The 21,896-nt window shown below is 38.2% G+C and overlaps 3 protein-coding genes and 1 pseudogene across 4 annotated transcripts in view; 1 reads left to right on the top strand and 3 right to left on the bottom strand.

Annotated features, from left to right (window-relative positions):
- Positions 1 to 4,395, bottom strand: part of LOC114674171 (uncharacterized) — a 71,064-nt gene extending 66,669 nt beyond the window's left edge. The window contains exons 1-2 of the mRNA XM_077977128.1: positions 4,001 to 4,395; positions 697 to 869 (exon numbers count right to left, since the gene is read on the bottom strand). Coding sequence (XP_077833254.1) covers positions 697 to 869; positions 4,001 to 4,395 — 568 coding nt within the window. The remainder of the gene's footprint in view (positions 1 to 696; positions 870 to 4,000) is intronic.
- Positions 1 to 21,896, top strand: part of LOC693803 (uncharacterized) — a 529,045-nt gene that overhangs the window by 337,011 nt on the left and 170,138 nt on the right.
- The window catches only part of LOC720437 (uncharacterized), a 219,864-nt gene that overhangs the window by 182,569 nt on the left and 15,399 nt on the right, over positions 1 to 21,896 (bottom strand). The window contains 1 exon segment of the mRNA XM_077978584.1: positions 20,330 to 21,884. Coding sequence (XP_077834710.1) covers positions 20,330 to 21,884 — 1,555 coding nt within the window.
- Positions 6,198 to 12,100, bottom strand: LOC144329492 (keratin, type I cytoskeletal 18 pseudogene; annotated as a pseudogene). The gene has a single exon (XR_013409329.1). The product of XR_013409329.1 is annotated as a keratin, type I cytoskeletal 18 pseudogene (transcript).

Raw genomic sequence — 21,896 nt, 5'->3', positions numbered from 1 at the left:
GGAGAAGAAGAGTAACATCTGGGTGCTGGGCCCAGTGATATGTCACAATGCAACCTGGCGCCGGGCAAAAGAGAACAGTCACATTACCTAGGTGCTAGGCCCAGTGAGGTGTCACAATCACCAATTGGGCAGGTCCTAGACAGGAGAGGAGAGTCACATCACCTAGGTGCTGAGTCTGGTAATGTGTCACGGTCCTAGAGCAGGGAGGGGGCAGGAGAGGAGGTTCACATAATCTAGAAGATTGGCCCAGAGAGATGTCACAATTTCTCCTTTGGGCAGTGCTAAAGCAAGAGGGTTACATTACTTGGGTGCTGAACCCAGCAATATTTTACAATCCTGAGGGCGGGGCTCAGGCAGAGAGGAGATTCATATCACATGGTTGATGGGCCCAGTGATATGTCACAATGCCCTCTGTAGGCAGTGCACAGGCAGGAGAATCACATTACCTGGGTGCTGGGTCGAGGAATATGTCACAATTTTCTCTGTAGGCAGGGCCCAGACAGGAGAGGCGAGCCACATCACCTAGGTGCTGGGTTCAATGATATGTCAAATTTCCTTGAGGGCAGGGCTCAGGCAGGAGAGTCACATAACCTAGGTGCTTGGACTGAGTATATGTCACAATCCCATTTGTGGGCTTGGCCCAGGCAGGAGAGTCAAATCATTCAGATTCTGGGCAAAAATATCTTTCACAATTACACCCGCAGAAAGGTCCAGGGATGACATTTACGATCCTGCACATGTCCCGGGTTATGTATGAGAGCTGATATCTCCGTGGGTTGGGTCCAAGAATGCAAAGCAGTCTCAGTGCTGGACTGAATCCCTGCATGAGAGCCCCAATTCTACCTGAGGTCCAAGAGTCATTATTCCACCTGTGGACCAGATCCATGTGTAAGAGTCACAATTCCAACCTTTGACTCACTCTTGGTGTGACATTCAAAACCTCAACAGTGGTCTGTGTCCATCTGGAAGGGTGACAGTCCTTACAGTCAGCTGGGTGTGCATGGGAGAGTCACAATCTCTTCAGCATGGTTGTCCCTATTGACACTTTCGGTGTCACTTGAGGAATTTACATGATATGTGTGAATGTTGTCATTCTCTTTGACTTTGGTACAAGTAGGAGACCCAGGACCTTATCCATTGTTGTAAGCCAGCCTATGAGAGTCAAAATCTCTTCTCTTGGCTGCGTCCAGGTATACAAGTCATTGTAGCATCTGTATACCTATGTGGGCCCAGGTATATTTAATAATCCCGCCTATGGGCAGAGATGATGCAGGAGAGTCACATCACCTAGGTTCTGGGCCCAGTGATATATTCAGGATAAATGAATTACAATTTTTGAAAGAAATATAGTAAAATAACAGGCCGGATGCGGTGGCTCATGCCTATAATCCCCACACTTTGGGAGGCCGAGGCAGGTGAATCACCTGAGGTCGAGAGTCCAAGACCAGCCTGGCCAACATGGTGAAACCTTGTCTCTACCAAAAATACAAAATTAGCCAGGCATGGTGGCATGTGCCTGTCGTCCCAGCTACTCAGGAGGCTGAGGCAGGAGAATCACTTGAACCCGGGAGGTGGAGGTTGCAGCGAACCAAGATTGTGCCATTGCACTCCAGCCTGGGCAACAGAGCGAGACTTCACAGTCTCAAAATAAATAAATAAATAATAAAATACAAATAAATAAATTATTAATAATATCCAGATGAAACAGTTACCTGCATGTTCAAGTTATTTAACTTATATCATTCAAAAACTATAAATTTTTATAAACGATTGAAAAACTATTAAAAATATATCTTTTTAGTTTTAAAATACTGTCATGTGGCCGGGTGCGGTGGCTCACACCTGTAATCCCAGCACTTTGAGAGGCCGAGGTGGGCAGATAACCTGAGGTCGGGAGTTCTAGACCAGCCTGACCAACATGGAGAAACCCCGTCTCTACTAAAAATACACAATTGGTCAGGCATGGTGGTGCATGCCTGTAATCCCAGCTACTCAGGAGGCTGAGGCAGGAGAATCATTTGAACTTGGAAAGTGGAGGTTGCAGTGAGCCAAGATCACACCATTGCACACCATTGCCTGGGCAACAAGAGTGAAACTCTATTTCTAAATAAATAAAATGAAATGAAATAAAATAAAATAAAACAAAATAAAATAAAATAAAATACTGTCATTACTTCTAGTTGACATAACACAAGAATTCAGATGTTGTTGCTGTAGAAACTAGATGTCATGGTTGACTCCACTTTACTTCCGGTCTTTCTATTTTACACAATCAAAGTAGCACACCAAAGCCAGAAATGCTACACCTTGATTGCAAAAACACCAGTGACCTTCTAGTAAGAATATATGTGTGAGGATATTAACTTGAAATTCTTGGCATCTTTTGTTGAAGTACGGACTTCTATATGACAAATAATAATAATAAAAAAAAGAATTTAATACTGCAATAGAATCAGAAAAGTATTCTAACAATACCTTCTTATCAATTTTTTTTTTTTTCACCAGAATGGTTGTGAAAGAGTGGTTGCAGTAGTGTGGTCATAAATAACCCATATTGTGTATTTCATCATTTTTGGTATACGACCATAAGGCTTTTATGCTTTAAAAAAAATGTTTTCTTGCCAGGTGGAGTGGCTCACACCTGTAATTCCAGGACTTTGGGAGGAGGCAGACAGATCACCTGAAGTCAGGAGTTTGAGACTAGCCTGGCCAACATGGCAAAATCCCATCTCTACTAAAAATACAAAAATTAACTGAGCATGGTGGCAGATATCTGTAATTCCAGCTACTCAAAAGGCTGAGGAAGGAGATTTGCTTGAACCTGGGAGGCGGAGGTTGCAGTGAGCTGAGTTCATGCCACTGCACTCAAGCCTGGGTGACAGAGTCAGACTCCTGAAAAAAATATATATATATCTTTTCTTAATTCAGGAATTTAACATGATTTTCACAGCCTCACGTTTTCAAAAATGGTTTATTCTAAAAGAGAAATGTGATTAAACCACATTTTTTCCCCAAAAAGAGTAGAGTAACAAATTATAGTGGACAGTTAATAAATAAAATATAAAGATGTAGCCATTTATTTTAGCTGCACACTTGGGGATAAAACACTTTTTGGGCTATAAACCAAGAGCTTTCAGAGACATTAGCTCATAAAACTTGGGGGGACCTGGTATAAAAACATTCACCTCTATACCCAAAAGAGACATAATTCTGTCTTTCACTCCTAATTTCAACTATTAACCCAGAAATGGAGAAATGTAACATGCCATTATACCATAAAGCATTTTATTATTTTTATTTTAGATTCATGGGGGTACATGGGCAGATTTGTAACTTAAGTACACTGCATGATGTCGAGGTTTGGACACTTAATAATTCCATTGTCCAAGTGGTGTACCTCATACCTGATAAGTAGTTTTTCAATGCTTGTCTTGGCTTTTTTTTTTTTTTTTTTTTAGAATTCCCAGCATTTATTGTTTCCATGTTCACCCAATGTTTAGCACCCACTTATACGTGAGAACATATAGTATCTGAAATACTTATATACCGTGTAATACCAAGAAACCACAGAAAAACATGTTCTTTGCAGCAACATGGATGCAGCAGAAGGCCTTTATTTTTTTTATTTTTTATTTTTTTTAACCTCTGAACTTTTTTTTTTTTTTTTTTTTTTTTTGAGACGGAGTCTCGCTCTGTAGCCCAGGCTGGAGTGCTGTGGCCGGATCTCAGCTCACTGCAAGCTCTGCCTCCCGGGTTCACGCCATTCTCCTGCCTCAGCCTCCCGAGTAGCTGGGACTACAGGCGCCCGCCACCTCGCCCGGCTAGTTTTTTGTATTTTTTAGTAGAGATGGGGTTTCACCGTGTTAGCCAGGATGGTCTCGATCTCCTGACCTCGTGATTCGCCCGTCTCGGCCTCCCAAAGTGCTGGGATTACAGGCTTGAGCCACCGCGCCCGGCCACCTCTGAACTTTTTATTGGTCTCTTGCTCCCCAAAGGGTACCCTGCTTCTGCTGGCTCAGACAGCACTTTGTTGATCTCAGACAGCTCTTTGTCATCCACCCTCCGGCCGGTGGTTTTCTTTTGGATGGTTTGCATGGAGTTGCTGCTGTCCAGGGCATCACCAAGATTGAAGTCCTCGCCATCTTCCAGCAGGCGGCAGTAGGTGGCGATCTCAGCCTCCAGTTTGACGTGTTCAGCAGGGTCTCCTACTCCTAGGCCTGGTGCTGTCCCTCTGCCTGGGTTTGTGCCAACTCTGACTACAGGTGCAGCAGGATCCCATCGAGCTGCTCCATCAGCAGGGCGTAGAGGGCTTCCACGTTCCTCAGGCTGTCCTCCAAGCTGGCGGAAGGCCCTTATTCTAAGCAAATTAACAAATAACATGAATCTAAGATTCATGGGTACCTAGTTTAATTCTGTCTTTTCTATGGTGAATAGCACCGCAGTAAACATGTGAGTGCTGGTGTCTTTTTGGTAAAATAATTTCTTATTCTATGGGTATATACGCATTAATGCGATTAATGGGCCAAATAGCAATTCTATTTTAGTTATTTGAGAAATCTTCAAACTGTGTTCTACAGGGGCTGAATTAATTTGCATTTCCACCAACAGTGTATGTAGATTTCCTTTTCTCCACAACCTCAACATGTTTTTATTTTTGTTGCATTAACTTCTAAGGTGTTAGTTATAATTTTTTTTCTCTAGAGCCCTGTGTCTAGAAGAGTACTTTCTACATGTTCTTCTAGGGTTTTAATAGCTCGAAGTCTTGCAGTTAAGTCTTTAAACTATATTGTGATATATTGTTTACATTGTGAAAGGTAGGGTTTTTTTCTTCTGCATATGACTAATGAGTTTTCCCAGTATCATTTCTTTTTTTTTTTTTATTTTTTTTATTTTTTGAGACGGAGTCTCGCTCTGTCGCCCAGGCCGGAGTGCAGTGGCCAGATCTCAGCTCACTGCAAGCTCCGCTTCCCGGGTTCATGCCATTCTCCTGCCTCAGCCTCCCAAGTAGCTGGGACTACAGGCGCCCACCACCTCGCCCGGCTAGTTTTTTGTACTTTTCAGTAGAGACGGGGTTTCACCGTATTAACCAGGATGGTCTCGATCTCCTGACCTCGTGATTCGCCCGTCTCGGCCTCCCAAAGTGCTGGGATTACAGGCTTGAGCCACCGTGCCTGGCCTATATTGTGATATATTGTTTACATTGTGAAAGGTAGGGTTTTTTTTTCTTCTGCATATGACTAATGAGTTTTCCCAGTATCATTTCTTAGATGGGGGGTTGTTTTCTTTTTATTTCTGTTGACTTTGTCAAAAGTAGGTTGTAGGAGTGTAGCTACAACTACACTCTCTCTTCTGTTCCATATGGTTTGGCTCTGTGCCCCCACCCAAATCTCACCTTGAATTGTAATAATCCCCACATGTCATGGGAGGGTCTGGGTGGGAGGTGATTAAATCATGGGGGTAGGTTTTCCCATGCCGCTCTCTGAGTAGTGAATAAGTCTCTTAAGATCCGATGGTTTTATAAAAGGGAGTTCTTCTGCACATGCTGGCTCTTGCCTGCTGCCATGTCTTGCTTTCCCTTTGGCTTCCATCATGAATGTGAGGCCTCCCCAGTCACATGGAACTGTGAGTCAATTAAACCTTTCTTTTATAAATTACCCAGTCTCAGGTGTGTCTTTATTAGCAGCATAAAAATGGACCAATACAGTCTATATGTCTATTTTTGTACCAGAACCATGTTATACTGATGACTGTAGCTTGTAGCACAGTTTGAAGTCAGGTAATTCAATGCCTCCAGGTTTTATTTTGTTTGTTTGTTTAATGTTGACTTGGCTATTTGGCTTTTAAAAAAATTCTCCCGTATAAATTTTAGAATAGTTTTTTCCCCTAATTCTATAAAAATGGCATTGACAGTTTGATAGGAATAACGATCTGCAGGTTACTTTAAGTGGCATGGACATTTTAATTATATTAAATCGTCAAATTCATGAGCATGAAATGCTTTTCCATTTATTTGTGTTTTGTCTGATTTCTTTTTCTTTTTTTTTTTTGAGACGGAGTCTCGCTCTGTCGCCCAGGCTGGAGTGCAGTGGCGCGATCTCGGCTCACTGCAAGCTCCGCCTCCCGGGTTCACGCCATTCTCCTGCCTCAGCCTCCTGAGTAGCTGGAACTACAGGCGCCCACCATCGCGCCTAGCTAAATTTTTGTATTTTTAGTACAGACAGGGTTTCACCGTGGTCTCGATCTCCTGTACTTGTGATCCGCCCGCCTCGGCTTCCCAAAGTGCTGGTATTACAGGCGTGAGCCACCGCGCCCGGCTGTCTGATTTCTTTCAGCAGTGTTTTGTTGTTTTCTTTGTAGAGATATTTTACCTCCTTCGTTTAATGTATTCTTAAGTATGTTATTTTTTTGTGTGTGTGGCTATTGTAAATGGAACTCTATTATTTATTTATTTATTTTTACCTCTGAACTTTTTATTGGCCTCCTGCTCCCCAAAGGGTATCCTTCTTCTGCTGGCTTAATGTCTCAGAACTTTGGTGTCGTTGGTCTCAGACACCACTTTGTCATACACTATCTGGTGGGTGGTGGTCTTTTGGATGGTTTGCATGGATTTGCTGCTGTCCAGGGCATCACTGGGATTGAAGTCTTAACCATCTTCCAGCAGGTGGCAGTAAATGGTGATCTCAGCCTCCAGCTTGACCTTGATGTTCAGCAGGGCCTTGTACTCCTGGGCCTGGCACTGCCCCTCTGCCCCAGTCTGTGCCAGTTCTGACTCAAGGTGCAGCACGATCCCATTGATCTGCTCCATCTGCAGGGCGTAGCAGACCTCCACCTCCCTCAGGCTGTTCTCCAAGCTGGCCTTCAGATTTCTCATTGAGTCCAGGTCAATCTCCAAGGACTGGACTGTACATCTAAGATCTGTGAGCAACATCTCAGCAGCTACAACCTTGGCGGACTGCGTGGTGACCACTGTGGTGCTCTCCGCAATCTGCTAAGGCTAGTACTTGTCCAGCTCCTCTCAGTTCTTCCGAGCCAGCTCGTCGTATTAGGCCCAGATGTCTGCCATGATCTTGGCAGGGTCCTGAGCTTTGGCGGCAACTACCTCCATGGTCAACCCAGAGCTATCAACCTGGGCTTACAGTCCTTTTACTTCCTCTTCATGGTTCTTCTTCATAAGGAGCAGCTCCTCCATGAGAGCCTTGATCTCTGTCTCCAACTGCAGCCAAGTAACATAGGTGTCATCAATGACTTTGCAAAGCCCATATGTGTCGCTCTCCACAGACTGGCACGTGACCAGCTCTGTCTCATACTTGACTCTAAAGTCATCAGCAACAAGATGGACATTGTTGATCTGCAGAATGATGCGGGCATTGTCCACAGTATTTGTGAAGATCTGAGCCATCAGGTCCTCGATGGTTCTGAAGTAATGGCTTGTCTCTGACCTGGGGTCCCATCTTCTGCAGGTGCTCCCAGATTTTGCTCTCCACTTTCCGGTTCTCGGTCCTCAGGCTCCTCACTCTGTCCAGGTAGGAGACCAGGCAGTAGTTCAGGCTTTGCATGGTCTTCTCATTCTGGATGCCTCCCATTCCTCTCAGACCCCCGGCCATCCCTGCAGCCAGGCCCCTGGACCCCATGCTGCCTCAGAAGCTGGTGAAGCAGGACATGGAGATCCGGGAACCAGAGCCCCCTGTGCCTGCATAGATGCTGGCTGCACTGATGACCATCTAGGTGCCTGGACAGAGCCCAGGGATCAGTAGTTGGTGAAGGTGGAGTGAGTGGTGAAGCTCATGATGTCCGGGTAGGAGAGCGAGAGGACAGGACTCAGGCTTTGCCGACAACCAGAACTGTGTTTTTGATTTTGTTCTCAGCTTGAATGTTATTCATGTACAGAAATTCTACTCATTTGTGTATGGTAATTTTGTATCCTGAGACTTTGCTTAAGTCATTTTTTAGGCTTAGGGGTCTTTTTGTGAATCTCCAGTTTCCCAGGTAGAGAATTATGTAATCTGTGAGGATAATTTGACTTTCTCTTTTCTTATTTAGATCCCTTTTATTTCTTTATCTTGTTTAATTGCTCTAGCTAGTACTTCCAGAACTATGTTGAATACGAGTGTTTAGAGTGGATATTCTTGTCTTATTTTTATTCGTATGGAGAGTTCATCCAGCTGATTCCGTTCAGTATGATTTCAGCTGAAGATTTGTCACAGATGGCTTTACTATTTTGAGATGTTTCTTTAATGCCTAGTTTGTTGAGAATATTTTTATAAATATTGGATTTTTTGAATGCTTTTTCTGCATCTATTGTGATAATCATGTTTGCTTTTAATCATCTTTATTTGATGAATCACATTTATTGACTTGCATATGATGAAACATTCTTGCATTCATGAACTAAAGCTCCCATGATTGTGACAAAATTTTTTGATTTGATTATGAACTCAGCTTGCTAATACTTTATGGAGAATTTTTGTTTTAATGATCACCCGAAATATTGGCCTACAGTTGCTGTTGTTGTGTCTTCACTAGATTTTGGTATCAAGATGGTATTGGTTTTATATAAAGAGTTAGGAAGAAATCCCACCTTGATTTTTTGGAGTACATTCAGAGGATTAGTACTGGCTTGTCTTTGTGTATGTGGTAGAATTTGGTTGTGAATTCATCTGATCTAGGGCTATTCATGGTTGGTGGGTTTTCTATTACCAATGTATATATTTCTGTTACTATTCTATAATGTATAATTTCTAATGCTAAATGTATAATTTCATTATACATTCTATTAATTTTTGCTGTGTTCAAGATTTTTGCTTCTTTCTGGTTCAATCTTGAGAGGTTGTGTGTATCCAGGAGTTTATCTATTTTCTCTAAATTTTTTAGTTTCCCTGTGTGAAGATGTTCATAGTAGTCTCTGAGGATGTTTTGTATTTATGTGGAGTTAGTTGTGATTTCACAACTCTAACATTTAAATAGATGCAGAATAAAAGTTTGACACATTCCCTAATGATAAATCTCTGAAAAAATTAAGTATAGGACAAATGCACCTCAAGTCAATAAATGCCACATATAACAAAAAAGTGCACAGTAAATAGCATACTAAACAGGGAAATGTTGTAAGCTTTCACTCTGAAAGCTAGAACAAGACAAGGATGACCACTTTCTTCAGTCTTACTAAATATAGTACGAAATGTCCAAGACAGAGAAATTAGAGAATAAAATCAAAGTCATCCAGATTGGGAAAAAAAGTTAAATTATTATTATTTGCAGAAGACATAATCTTAAGTATAGAAAAGCGCAAGACTTTACTAAGAAACTAACAAACAAATTCATTAAATTTACAGAATACAAAATCCACATGCAAAAGTCAGTAGCATTTTTGTAAACAATTAACTATCTCAAAATAAAATTGAAAAACAATCCTATCTACAATAACTGTAGTAACTATACTTTGAGATAAATGTAACCAAAAAGTTGAAACACCTTACATTATAATCTCAAGAATATTAAAGTAATACATAATACACAAATGAAAAATATTATGAATTGGCATTAATATTGTTAAATATCTGCATTATACAAAATGATTTACAAATATAATGCAACCTCTATCAAAATATCAGTGACAAACTTCATAGGAATTTAAAAATATACATCTAAAATTTATATGGTACCACAGAAGACCCTGAATAGCAAAAGCAATCAAACAAAACAAAAAAGGCCAAAGGTATTACCCTACCTGGATTCGAAATATGCTACAAACCTATAGTAACCAAAACAGTAGGGTACTTCAATAAAAAAGGACACATAGGCTAATGGAGCAGAAGACAGAAATGAGAAATATATTCATATACTTATAGCTGATTATATTAATAGTTGACAGTCTTTTAGGGAAATGACAGTATCTTCAATAAATGGTGTTAAGAAAACTTTATAGCCACATGCAGAGCAATAAAATTAGACCCTCATCTCACACCATATAAAAAAATCAACTTAAAATAAATTAGGTATTTAAATGTAAGGCTTGAAATTCTGAAACTAGTACAAAAAATATACAGTGAAAGCCCCATAACATTGGTATGGGCAGTGACTTTCTAAAATTTAACCTCAGAATCCCAGGGAACCAAAGAAAAAATAGAGGAGTCAGATTACTTCAAATTAAAAAGTTGCTGCACAGAATCTGATACAATCAACAGGATGAGACAACTAAAAAATGGGAGGAAACGTGCAAATTATACACGTGACAGGGGTTTAATATCAAAATATATAAGAAACTCAATTATAGAACAAAAAACAAATAATACTAAAAATGAGTTAAAGGCTTAAATATTTTTCAAAAAAGACATAGGCAAGAGATATAAAAAATGCTCAATATCAATTATTACCAGGAAAAGCCAAAAAAATAAATAAATAAAATTTTAAAAACTATGATTATCAACTCACTTCTGTTAGAATGACTTATTAAAAAGAAGAAAATATTAGTAAAGGTGTGAAGAAAAAGGAATGCTTGCACATTGTTGGTTTGAATGTAAATGAGAACAACCATTATAAAAAACAAAATAGGCCGGGCACAGTGGCTCACGCCTGTAATCCCAGCACTTTGGGAGGCCGAGGCAGGTGGGTCACCTGAGGTCTGGAGTTCGAGACCAGTCTGACCAACATGGAGAAACCCTGTCTCTAGTAAAAATATAAAATTAGCCAGGTGTGGTAGCACATGCCTGTAATCCCAGCTACTCGGGAGGCTGAGGGAGGAGAACCGCTTGAATCTGGGAGGCAGAGGTTGTGGTGAGCCAAGATCACGCCATTGCACTCCAACCTGGCAACAAGAGCGAAACTCCATCTCAAAACAAACAAACAAACAAAAATAAATAAATAAAAAATCAAAAAATTTAAAATAAAACTATCTTATAATACAGCAATTTTAATATTGGATATATATCCAAAACAAATAAAATCAGAATAAAAAAATATTTGCACTTCTATGTTGTTTGCAACACTCTACAATTGCCAAAATATAGAATCAACAGTTCAACATCAAATGAGTAAATAAAGACAATGTAGTAGGCTGGGTGCAGTGGCTCATGTAATCTCAGCAGTTTGGGAGGCCGAGGTGGATCACTTGAGGTCAGGAGTTCAAGGCTAGCTTGGCCAATATGGTGAAAACCCATCTCTACTAAAAATATAAAAGTTAGTTGGCCATGGTGGCATGTGCCTGTAGTCCCAGCTACTCAGGAGGCTAAGACAGGAGAATTGCTTGAACCCGGGAGGTGGAGGTTGCAGTGAGCCGAGATGGCACTACTGCACTCCAACCTGGGCTACAGAGCAAGACTCTGTCTCAAAAAGAAGAAAAAAAAAAAGACAATATGATATACGTAAACAATGGAATACTACTTATCTTCAAAAAAGAAAATTCTATTATTTTCAATCACATGGATTAACCTGGAGGACATCACATTACCTAAAATAAGCCAGGCACATAAAGATTATTATTATTTTTGTGACAGTCTTGCTCTGTCACCCAAGCTGGAGTGCAGTGGCACGATCTCGGCTTACTGCAACCTCTGCCTCCCCGGTTCAAGAGATTCTCCTGCCTCAGCTAGGACTACAGGCGCCCGCCTCCATGCCCAGCTAATTTTTCTGTTTTTAGTAGACGGGGTTTCACCACATTGGCCAGGCTAGTCTCAAACTCCTGACTTTGTGATCTGCCCGCCTCAGCCTCCCAAAGAGCTGAGATTACAGACGTGAGCTTCGGCGTCTGGGACAGAAAGATTATTTCATAATTTTACTTACACATGGATCCTAAAAAAATGTAATCTCATTGAAGTAGAAAGTAAAATGGTGACCACCAGATACCAAGGTGTTTAGAAGGGGGGTTTGGAAAGATGTCAGTCAAAAAATACTTAATTATACTTGAATAGGAGAAAAAATTTCAAAAGATTTTTTTTGTACAGCATGGTGACTATAGTTCATAATAATGTATTTGTATTTTTGAAAAGCACTAAGACTATGTCACGTGCTCTCACCACAAAAATGTTAACTATGTGAGGTAAAGCATTAATTATCTAGAATTAAACATTTGACAATGTATACACACTTCAAAATTCATGTTTTACAGAATAAATATTTATTTATTACAGATAATGACTGCATAAAAGACACCAAAAGGGCAGTTGTTGTTTATGGTCTCCTGACTGGCCACTCTTTGAACACAGTAAACAAGTTTGTGAGCAAACTAATAGGATATGTTTCAATCAAAAGCTGCCATGATCTCCAAGTTTTCCAGAGAAAATGATCAAGAAGTTGGCTACAGTTAGGTGACTAAGAATAGAAACTCTAGACTGAACTTCACCCACTAAAGAAACTATATAAGACTGAGAAATTTTTTCAAATTGTAATATCAATATAAAAAAGAAATATTATTCCAAATTTTAAATCCATGAGGTCATTTTATTATTTTACAAACTTTAACATTCACACTTAAAAATAGAAGATTCTGCATGGAAACGTTAAGTTGTGCTATATCATAGAAAATTAAATTTAAAAAATTTCACTTACCATTAGCTCTCTTAAAAATTTAATTTCTGAGATATATTTTTTAGCAAATATTTGCCACACTTTGTGTAAGAATTTAATATTTTTCTTTTACAAGCAGAGACAAAGAACACTAACTGACTTAATCCTCTCACCTGTGGATACTGAATGCCTTTTATCTTAATTAACTGATCTGAAAGTTGTATTGATAAGCAAACTCTCCAGTTAATACTAATTGTTTAGTACATTAAAAAAAAAACAACTTTCTCATCAAAACCTACAAAGTACTGTGTAAAATGGCATGGCATAAAGACAACAATGAGAAAACCATAGCTATAATACAGAAAAAGAAGGGCTGTGATGCATACATAGCTGGAATACACATAATAAAACAAAAGATACTTAGAAAATAAAGGAAGCATAATAATGGGAGACTTTAACATCCCACTGTCAACATTAGACAGATCAACGAGACAGAAAGTTAACAAGGATATCCAGGAATTGAACTCAACACTGCACCAAGTGGACCTAATAGACATCTACAGAACTCTCCACCCCAAATCAACAGAATATACATTCTTCTCAGCACCACATCACACTTATTCCAAAATTGACCACACAGTTGGAAGTAAAGCACTCCTCAGCAAATGTACAAGAACAGAAATTATAACAAACTATCTCTCAGACCACAGTGCAATCGAACTAGAACTCAGGACTAAGAAACTCAACCAAAACCGCTCAACTACATGGAAACTGAACAACCTGCTCCTGAATGACTACTGGGTACATAATGAAATGAAGGCAGAAATAAAGATGTTCTTTGAAACCGAAGAGAACAAAGATACAACATACCAGAATCTCTGGGACACATTTAAAGCAGTGTGTAAAGGGAAATTTATAGCACTAAATGCTCATGAGAGAAAGCAGGAAAGATCTAAAATTGACACTCTAACATCACAATTAAAAGAACTAGAGAAGCAAGAGCAAACACATTCAAAAGCTAGCAGAAGGCAAGAAATAACTAAGATCAGAGCAGAACTAAAGGAGATAGAGACACAAAAAACCCTCCAAAAAATCAATGAATCCAGGAGCTGGTTTTTTGAAAAGATCAACAAAATTGATAGACTGCTAGCAAGACAAATAGAGAAAAGAGAGAAGAATCAAATAGACGCAATAAAAAATGATAAAGGGGATATCACCATTGACCTCACAGAAATACAAACTACCATCAGAGAATATTATAAACACCTCCACGCAAATAAACTAGAAAACCTAGAAGAAATGGATTATTTCCTGGACACTTACACTCTCCCAAAACTAAACCAGGAAGAAGTTGAATCCCTGAATAGACCAATAGCAGGCTCTGAAATTGAGGCAATAATCAATAGCCTACCAATCAAAAAAAGTCCAGGACCAGACGGATTCACAGCCGAATTCTACCAGAGGTACAAGGAGGAGTTGGTACCATTCCTTCTGAAACTATTCCAATCAATAGAAAAAGAGGGAATCTTCCCTAACTCATTTTACGAGGCCAACATCATCCTGATACCAAAGCCTGACAGAGATACAACAAAAAAAGAGAATTTTAGACTAATATCCCTGATGTACATCGATGTAAAAATCCTCAATAAAATACTGGCAAACCGAATCCAGCAGCACATCAAACAGCGTATCCACCATGATTAAGTGGGCTTCATCCCAGGGATGCAAGGCTGATTCAACATACGCAAATCAATAAACGTAATCCAGCATATAAACAGAATCAAAGACAAAAACCACATGATTATCTCAATAGATGCAGAAAAGGTCTTTGACAAAATTCAACAGCCCTTCATGCTAAAAACTCTCAACAAATTTGATATTGATGGAATGTATCTCAAAATAGTAAGAGCTATTTATGACAAATCTACAGCCAATATCATACTGAATGGGCAAAAACTGGAAGCATTCCTTTTGAAAACTGGCACAAGACAGGGATGCCCTCTCTCACCACTCCTATTCAACATAGTGTTGGAAGTTCTGGCTAGGGCAATCAGGCAAGAAAAAGAAATAAAGGGTATTCAGTTAGGAAAAGAAGAAGTCAAATTGTCCCTGTTTGCAGATGACATGATTGTATATTTAGAAAACCCCATCATCTCAACCCAAAATCTCCTTAAGCTGATAAGCAACTTCAGCAAAGTCTCAGGATACAAAATCAATGTGCAAAAATCACAAGCATTCTTATACACCAGTAACAAACAGAGAGCCAAATCATGAATGAACTCCCATTCACAATAGCTTCAAAGAGAATAAAATACCTAGGAATCCAACTTACAAGGGACGTAAAGGACCTCTTCAAGGAGAACTACAAACCACTGCTCAGTGAAATAAAAGAGGACACAAACAAATGGAAGAACATACCATGCTCATGGATACAAAGAATCAATATTGTGAAAATGACCATACTGCCCAAGGTAATTTATAGATTCAATGCCATCCCCATTAAGCTACCAATGACTTTCTTCACAGAATTGGAAAAAAACTGCTTTAAAGTTCATACGGAACCAAAAAAGACCCTGCATTGCCAAGACAATCCTAAGCCAAAAGAACAAAGCTGGAGGCATCATGCTACCTGACTTCAAACTATACTACAAGGCTACAGTAACCAAAACAGCATGGTACTAGTACCAAAACAGAGATATAGACCAATGGAACAGAACAGAGCCCTCAGAAATAATACCACACATCTACAGCCATCTGATCTTTGACAAACCTGACAAAAACAAGAAATGGGGAAAGAATTCCCTATTTAATAAATGGTGCTGCGAAAAATGGCTAGCCATAAGTAGAAAGCTGAAACTGGATCCTTTCCTTACTCCTTATACAAAAATTAATTCAAGATGGATTAGAGACTTAAATGTTAGACCTAAAACCATAAAAACCCTAGAACAAAACCTAGGTAATACCATTCAGGACATAGGCATGGGCAAGGACTTCATGTCTAAAACACCAAAAGCAATGGCAACAAAAGCCAAAATTGACACATGGGATCTAATTAAACTAAAGAGCTTCTGCTCAGCAAAAGAAACTACCATCAGAGTGAACAGGCAACCTACAGAATGGGAAAAAATTTTTGCAATCTACTCATCTGACAAAGGGCTAATATCCAGAACCTATAAAGAACTCAATCAAATTTACAAGAGAAAAAAAAACCACCCCATTGAAAAGTGGGCAAAGGATATGAACAGACACTTCTCAAAAGAAGACATGCATACAGCCAACAGACACATGAAAAAATGCTCATCATCACTCACCATCAGAGAGATACAAATCAAAACCACAATGAGATACCATCTCACACCAGTTAGAATGTCAATCATTAAAAAATAAGGAAACAACAGGTGCTGGAGAGGATGTGGAGAAATAGGAACACTTTTACACTCTTGGTGGGACTGTAAACTAGTTCAACTATTGTGGAAAACACTGTGGCGATTCCTCAAGGATCTAGAACTAGAAACACCATTTGACCCAGCCATCCCATTACTGGGGATATACCCAAAGGATTATAAGTCATGCTGCTATAAAGACACATGCACATATATGTTTATTGCGGCACTATTCACAATAGCAAAGACTTGGAATCAACCCAAATGTCCATCAGTGATAGACTGGATTAAGAAAATGTGGCACATATACACCATGGAATACTATGCAGCCATAAAAAAGGATGAGTTCGTGTCCTTTGTTGGGACATGGATGCAGCTGGAAACCATCATTCTCAGCAAACTATTGCAAGAACAGAAAACCAAATACCGCATGTTCTCACTCATAGGGGGAATTGAACAATGAGATCATTCGGACACAGGAAGGGGATCGTCACACACCGGGTCCTATTGTGTGTGTGTGGGAGGGATAGCATTAGGAGATATACCTAATGTAAATGACGAGTTAATGGGTGCAGCACACCGACATGGCACATGTATTCATATGTAACAAACCTGCATGTTGTGCACATGTACCCTAGAATTTAAAAGTACAATAATAATAATAAAAAAAAAAGGAAGCAGAATTTCTCTTTAAATTCAGCAAGAGTCAGCTTTGTAACCTGGAAAAAATGTCTTCTTAACATGAAGAATCATTATTATTTTTTCACCATTGATATTTTCCATCTCTGACTTGAAGCTACAAACTAACCTCAGCAGGAATATTTATAGCTTGTTATGGAGCATCTGTTACACAGCAAGCACTCTCATGTTTGTTTGCTATATCTATATATAAAAACATCCTCATGACTTATAAAGCATCCTTATTACTTACCTGAAAAAAAATTGGCTCAATAAATAAATATAGTTATTTCAATTATAAAAAGTGAAAAGAACAACTAAAGAAAAGCAGATTAAATAGAGTACTTCAATTAAAAGAAGAAATGAAATGTTCTAAGAACATAAAATATAACTTAATACACTAATTTTGGAATTACATCTAAACATTATTTTGTGTGCACTACTAAATTTTATAAAAGCATTATAATCCCTGACAAACTCACATAATAATGCCTCAGCAACTATAAAAATAATTATAAAGAGCAAGAAAATTATAGGTCCAGCATACGTACCAGGCAAGTCAAAACAAAAATATTTGCATGAGAAGATTCTGAACCATAAGCCATGATATATTACAGTAATAAATTCAACATAAAGCAGAGTATACATTTGTTTTCAGCATTTTTGAGGTATTCAGGTTTCTAGTAAACTACCTTATTATTATTATTCTTATTTTAGAGATGAGTCTTACTCTTTCACCCAGGCTGGAGTGCATTGGCATAACCTCAGTTCACTGCAAACTCCACCTCCTGGGTTCAAGCAATTCTCCTGTCTCAGCCTCTTGAATAACTGGGACTAGAGGTGTACACCACCACACCCAGCTGATTTTTGTATTTTTAGTAGAGATGGGGTTTCACCATATTGGTCAGACTGGTCTCAAATTCCTGACCTCAGGTGATCCACCTGCCTCAACCTCCCAAAGTGATGGGATTACAGGCGTGAGCCACCACACACAGCCAATTATTAAGATGATTTGTTTTGCTACAATATTGTTTTCTTCTGAATATAGGTACAAATTCATATTCACAAAACATACATACTTTATAATTTTCTTACCCCTAAGGTTTATCTTTAGAGTAATATATGTGTATTTTACTTCTATGTAAATAAAAATTAAGAGTCTGTATGTTTGCAGGCAGAGAGGCCACATGTTTAAAAAAAAAATTAACAAATTTTTAAATGTTTATTCAGAATTCAGAAATGTATGGATTTTATGAATACTTCTATACAATTCTTATTATGACCATAAAATGACCCTGTCACCAAAAACAATTGCACTATTCAAAATAACTAAATGTGTAGAATAGGTTTGTAATACAAAGGATAAATGCTGGAGGTGATGGATACTTCACTTACCCTGATGTGATTATTACATATTATACACCTGTATCAAAATATTCTATATATGGCATAAATATATACACATACTATATACCCACAAAAATTTACAAAAATAAGTTCATATAAGAAAAAAAAGAATAAAAATTTAACCTACAAGAACAATATTCTTTAACCAATTTGCAGTTTAAAGTCACTGGTAAAAGAGATGTTAGTTCATTATGTTACCAAATTGAACACTGTAACCATCTTTTAACTACATTCTTGAGTAAGCCAGATAGGTTAAACTTAGTGGCATAATAACGCATCGCTGAATGCACAATGGTCATAATGTTAAAAAAGTTTAATTAAAAAACTAAGTTTACATGTAATCTGACAAATTTAAAATGTACTGCATTTTATTACAGAGAAATATAATTAGTAAAATATTACTAATTTTAACTAAAACTAAAAACGTTTTTCATTCACTATAATGCAGAAGAATATTACTCTGAACAACTACCTCATATATCACTCAATATTATTTTAACCACAAAGAGCCCCACCACTTAGATTTTCATCACGCATCTTACATTTTAATGTTCTTGTTCTTTTTTTTTTTTGAGATGGAGTCTCGTCCTGTCACCCAGGCTGGAGCGTACATAAGAATAGTGTATTTTTCTTTTTTTTTTTTTGAGACCGAGTCTTGCTGTTGCCCAGGTTACAGCGGAGTGGTGCGATCTCGGCTCACTGCAACCTCCGCCTTTTGGGTTCAAGTGATTCTCCTGCCTCAACTTCCCCAGTAGCTGGGATTACAGGTGTGCACCACAGTGCACAGCTAATTTTTGTAGTTTTTAGTAGATGGAGTTTCACCATATTGGCCAGGTTGGTCTCAAACTCCTGACCTCATGATCTGCCCGTCTTGGCTTCCCAAAGTGCTGGGATTACAGGCGTGAACCACCACACCCAGCCTAATGTTCTTATTCTTTAATAGAAAAGGTCATAAATACTGACCACCTAATAAAAAAAAAACTCATGTCTTTGATGCAGCAACAAGTGATCACATGCTTTCACATGTGAATATAATAGCAAAGAAGAAGAAAGAGCATGAAGTAATTTGAAAATTGAATTACATGATTATTTGCTTTTCAAAAAACCTGTAATTATTTTAAGGGAAAAAAGTATACTTTGAATGTAATGAAAACTCTGCAAAAAATGTTCTACTTCTTTTAAAGTTATATACAAATAATTTGTCCACCAAATTTAGTTTTGGATTATTTTCTATACTCAGCACTCTGATTTAGTGTAGTGTCTGAAGTGCCAGCGCCTTAGATATTTCTACTGTGAATCCTCTGATATTTACATAAACTTCGGATTAAATATATTTTTATATCTACTGCATCTGCAAAAATATATTTTAGTATGAATCCTCTGCTGCTTTTTAAGCTGTAGTTTTTGAAAAGGTCTTTCAACATTTGTTACATTTGCAGGGTTTTTCTCAAATATAAATTCTCTGATGTTGGCCAGGTGTTGTGGCTCACGCCTGTAATCCCAGCACTTTGAGAGGCTGAGGTGGGCGGATCACCTGAGATCAGGAGTTTGAGATGAGCCTGACCAACATGGAGAAACCCCGTCTCTTCCAAAAATACAAAATTATCCAGGCATGGTGGCACATGCCTGTAATCCCAGTTACTCGGGAGGCTGGAGCAGGAGAATCGCTTGAACCTGGGAGGCAGATGTTGCGGGGAGCCGAGATCACGCCATTACACTCCAGCCTGGATAACCAGCGAAACTCCATCTCAAAAAAAAATATTCTCTGATGTTAAACAAAGTTTAAGCGACTGCTTCAGGGGTTTCCTCTAGTACAAAATCAGTACAATAAGATTTGTGATACAAGGTACTACAACCCTCTTTATATTTGCAGTGTTTGTCTTCAAAATGATTACTCTTTTTCACATTAAAGGCTTATATTTTCTGAATGCTTTTTGGACAGTAATTGCATTTATAATGCTTTTATTAAATATTAACTTTCTGATGCTGAATAAGATGTGAGCAGATATTAATGGCTTTTCCACACTCTTTATATTTGTATAATTTTTCTCAAGTATAAATTCTTTTCTGTGCAATAAGGTATGAGCATAAATTAAGCTTTGCCACATTGTTCGCACTTGTAGTTTGTTCCAGTATGAATTATCTTACCTAAAATAAAGTGTGACAACCATTTAAAGACTGTCACATTCTTCACATTTTTAGAATTTCTCACCAGTATGATTACTTTTATGCTTGTAAGTTTGAGGTGGTGTCAAAATTATTGTCATATCTTTCAGGTTAGTAGGGTTTCTCTCCAGTATAAATTTTCTTATGTTTAATAAGACTTGTGAATTGCTTAAAAGCTTTGCCATAATTTTCACATTTGTAATTTTTCTCCGGTATGAATTATCTTATGTTTAGTAAGGACTGAGGACCATTTAAAAGCTTTGTCACATTCTTCACATTTGTAAGGTTTTTCTCCAGTATGAATTCTCTTATGTTTAGTAAGGTTTGAGGACTGGTTAAAGGCTTTGCCACATTCTTCACATGTATAGGGTTTCTCTCCAGTATGAATTTTCTTATGTTTAGTAAGTTTTGAGGATTGGTTAAAAGCTTTGCCACATTCTTCACATTTGTATGGTTTCTCTCCAGTATGAATTACCTTATGGATAGTAAGGGTTGAGGGCCATTTAAAACCTTTGCCACATTCTTCACATTTGTAAGGTTTCTCTTCAGTATGAATTTTCTTATGTCTAGTAAGATTTGAGGACTGGTTAAAAGCTTTGCCACATTTTTCACATTCATAGGGTTTCTCTCCAGTATGAATTTTCTTATGTTCAGTAAGTTTTGAGGATTGGTTGAAAGCTTTTCCACATTCTTTACATTTGTAGGGCTTCTCTCCAGTATGAATTATCTTATGTTTAGTAAGGGTGGAAGAGTGTTTAAAAGCTTTACCACATTCTTTACATTTGTAAGGTTTCTCTGCAGTATGAATTATCTTATGTGTAGTAAGGTGTGAGAAATGATTAAAGGCTTTTCCACATTTTTCACATTTGTAGGGTTTCTCTCCCGTATGAATTATCTTGTGTGTAGTAAGGTGTGCAGACTGGTTAAAGGCTTTTCCACATTTTTTACATTTGTAGGGTTTCTCTCCAGTATGAATTATCTTATGTGTAGTTAGGTTTGAGGACTGCTTAAAGGCTTTGCCACATTCTTCACATTTGTAAGGTTTCTCTCCAGTATGAATTTTTCTGTGGGAAGTAAGGGTTGAAGATCGGTTAAAAGCTTTACCACATTCTTTACATTTGTAGGGTTTCTCTCCAGTATGAATTATCTTATGGGTAGTAAGAGTTGAGGATCGGTTAAAAGCTTTGCCACATTCTTCACATTTGTAGGGTTTCTCTCCAGTATGAATTTTCTTATGTTTAATAAGATTTGAGGACTGGTTAAAAGCTTTACCACATTCTTCACATTTGTAGGGTTTCTCTCCCGTATGAATTCTCTTATGTTTAGTAAGAGTTGAGGACCAGTTAAAGGTTTTCCCACATTCTTCACATTTGTAGGAATTTACTCTAGTATGAATTCTGCTATGTTGAGTTAGGCATGAAATCATTCGAAATGATTTGCCACAGTCTCTACATTTGAAAGGTTTCTTTTTAGTATGTCTTATCCTATGTCTGTTTGAATTTGAAAATTTATGAATGACTTTTACATATTTATCACATTGAAATATTTTGCTCTGGGTAGCTGTGAGACATTGGTTAAGTCCATTATAACCTCCTTTGTGCATCTTACACTCATCCACACTTTCACAGCCTTTTCTTAATGGCAAATTCTCATGTCTACACGTTCCATATCTTTTCAGTGTCGCTTTTTGGAAAGAATCTTTTATATTCTGCTCTGGCCAAAGGTCTTGGGCAAAATGAGAACACATAACTGAAAGAAATA

The sequence above is a fragment of the Macaca mulatta genome, chromosome 19 (assembly GCF_049350105.2).
Source record: "Macaca mulatta isolate MMU2019108-1 chromosome 19, T2T-MMU8v2.0, whole genome shotgun sequence".
NCBI lineage: Eukaryota > Metazoa > Chordata > Mammalia > Primates > Cercopithecidae > Macaca > Macaca mulatta.
Note: the sequence above shows the minus strand (reverse complement) of the source record. Positions and strands in the feature narration are given on the sequence as shown.